The sequence below is a fragment of the Athene cunicularia genome, assembly GCF_003259725.1.
Source record: "Athene cunicularia isolate RWA chromosome 1 unlocalized genomic scaffold, athCun1 chr1_part4, whole genome shotgun sequence".
NCBI classification, from domain to species: domain Eukaryota; kingdom Metazoa; phylum Chordata; class Aves; order Strigiformes; family Strigidae; genus Athene; species Athene cunicularia.
In genome coordinates, this window is record NW_020799094.1 from 27,628 (window position 1) to 30,373 (window position 2,746).

The following is a 2,746-nucleotide window of genomic DNA, read 5'->3' on the forward strand; positions in this document are numbered from 1 at the left end:
TTAACTACCCCAGACAAAACCAGGATTATGGTTGACTTACACTAGGATAGTGCAATCCTCCTAGCAACACTCTCCCTGTGATAGGTCACTCCAAATAACTGCATCAGCGACGGTTTATTTTTGAAAGGCTTCACATTTACCTAAGGCTTTTGGAATTTGCTAGCATGGGATTATTGTAGGGTTTGCCTTCCTTAAAAAACAAATGTTAATGGTTAAAATTGAATCCCGCCCATTTCCTTCCACAAGGACACTCACCGTTCCCACCTGAGCACCCTCCCATTCAATCACAGAATCATTCAGGTTGGAAAAGACCTTTAACATCATCAAATCCAACCATAAACCCAACACTGCCAAGTCCACCACCGAGCCGCGTCCCCGAGCGCCACATCTACAGGTCTCCTAAAGACCATCACACACTCCAGGGAACGCTTCATAAAACGAGACCTGACGCAGGAACATCTTTTGGAGATACGCAGCCTTGCAGTGTAGATATTTTAATCATGAGAAGACATTCTTTTTAATAGTGAAAGAATTTTAACAGTGAGGAGTTTCACTCCCAGTGCTGTAGAAGCCGGACTGAATGTCTCTATGCCAAATTTCATCACACAAGAGATGAAACGTCCTGGACAGTGATAACAGAAGAGACAGCGTAGTGATTTCCGCGAGAATGTTGCATTCAAACTCCAGTCACTGAGGAAGAGCCCCTCCCTGAACAAATAAATCGTCACCGCATTAACTCTCATTAAATTTACCAGCATCATCAGAAAATTATGAGCACAGTTTGAAGCACATACCTATGGGTCAGGTTCCCTTCTGCTGGAAGAGGAGGACCACCCTGTCCCAGAGCTTCTTGTTTCTCACCCCATAAACAATGGGGTTTAACATGGGGGGCACCAGCAGGTAGAGGTTCGCCACCATTATATGGACGTGGGGAGGGATGCTCTGCCCAAACCGGTGGGTGAGGAACGTGAAGAGGGCAGGGACATAAAACGCAAGGATGACACAGATGTGGGACGTACAGGTGCTGAAGGATTTAAGTTGTGCCTCTCTGGACGACAGCCTCATTACTACCCGCAGGATCATGGTGTAGGACACCGAGATCAGGATCACGTCAGAGCCTGTCACTATGAAAGCTGCGAAGAGGCCGTACATGACGCTGACTCTGGTGTCCCCACAGGCCAGCTTCACCACGGCCATGTGCTCACAGTAGGAGTGGGAGATGACGTGATGCTGGCAGAAGGGCAACCTGTGGAGAAGGAAGCAGAAGGGACTCACCAGGAGGACCCCGCGCACCAGCACCAGGCTCCCGAGGGCCACCACCGCCGGCACAGAGAGGATGCTGGAGTGCCGCAGCGGGCAGCAAATCGCCATGTAGCGATCCAAGGCCATGGCCATGAGCACGCCTGACTCCACCGACGAGAAGGTATGGATGAAGAACAGCTGAGCGAGGCAGGAGAGAAACCCGATCTCCCCGGAGCCCAGCCAGAAGATGCCAAGCATTTTGGGGAGCATGGATGTGGACAGGACCAGGTCAGTGAAGGCCAACATGGCCAGGAAGAGATACATGGGCTCGTGCAGGCTCGGCTCTGTCTTTATGATGAGGAGAAGGGTGACGTTCCCCAGCACAGCAATGGCATACATGATGCAGAAGGGGAAGGCAATCCAGAACTGCTCCTTCTCCAGCCCGGGGATACCAACGAGTAGGAAATAGGGAGGGTGGGAGAAGGCACTGGAGTTCAGAGACATGAAACGGGTTGGACTCGGTGATCCCAAGGGTCTTTTCCAACCTGAATGATTCTGTGGAACCCTTCTTGTGTCTTGCCTGCACTGAAGGGTCTTGTGTCCTGTAAAAAAAGCAGCAAACACCCTTGTCCTGGTCTCTGGCAAACAGAGACTGGCATGAGGTGCAGCCTATGAGCCCCAGTTCCGCCCAGAGCCATCCATCTGCCTCCTGGCTCAGGAGAGCGCTACTGAAGGCCGTTCCCACCACGTTCCCACCACAGCACCCTGACCCACCTCCCGAGCCGGCCTGGAGCACGCGGCCTGGAATCCCCCTGACGAGAAGGACCGCACGAGGCGCACCCCGATACTCTCCGGTGGCCAGAGGTGGCCAGCCCGGGGGACAGATGGAAGCAGCAAAACTTGCGGTGTGGGCAGCGGGGACAGAAAGGCGTTAGCGCCCGCCCTGCGGCTCCGCAGAAGGTTTTGACAGCGCAGAGCTGCTGGCCAGTGTAAACAGAGGCAACAAGTGGTTCCCTCAGACAAACCCCACCCGATTTCAGGGCAATGCCCGGAGCCAGCGGCACAGTATTCGGCAGCCCCACTGCTACAAGCGCAGCGCTGCCCGCTCTCGCCCCCAGCCCCCTGCGGCCCGCTCAGCCCGAGGTTCTTCCCTCATACCTGGGAAAAGGGATCCCCTGGAGAGCCCCGCAGCACAGACGGGACAAAGTTCTGACCTGAGAAGACCCTTCAGATACCTTCCTGGGGCCGACGGCAAGCTGCGGGCCGCAGAGGGACGGAGGGGACAGCAGCAGGTCCCGAGGGTCGGGGGTGGCTGAGGATGCTCCCGCAGCATCCGAGCGAGGCCTCGCACCCCACCCACCCCAGCCTGGCCACCAGTCACCCCCGGAGCCGGGCTCTGGGGGGCTGAGCTTGGAGCCTTACAAACGGCTGGGGCTCGCCTGCGCTCTGGGGGAGATTTCCCGGGTTTTGGGTTTGGGTTTTCAGCTTTTTTTTTTTTTTTTTT

General features: G+C 55.2%; 1 protein-coding gene across 1 annotated transcript; it reads right to left on the reverse strand.

Annotated features, from left to right (window-relative positions):
* Window positions 1-801: 801 nt before the first annotated feature.
* Window positions 802-1,846, reverse strand: LOC113476014 (olfactory receptor 52R1-like). Its single transcript, XM_026841289.1, has 2 exons — window positions 1,808-1,846; window positions 802-1,752 (listed from the first exon to the last, which is right to left on the reverse strand). Exon 2 carries the CDS (start codon window positions 1,744-1,746, stop codon window positions 802-804), a length of 945 nt encoding a protein of 314 aa, XP_026697090.1. The 5' UTR covers window positions 1,747-1,752; window positions 1,808-1,846.
* Window positions 1,847-2,746: the final 900 nt, after the last annotated feature.

Coding starts and splice junctions, on each gene's coding strand:
- LOC113476014 (XM_026841289.1), bottom strand. CDS start 1,746: ATGTCTCTGAACTCCAGTGCCTTCTCCCACCCTCCCTATTTCCTACTC.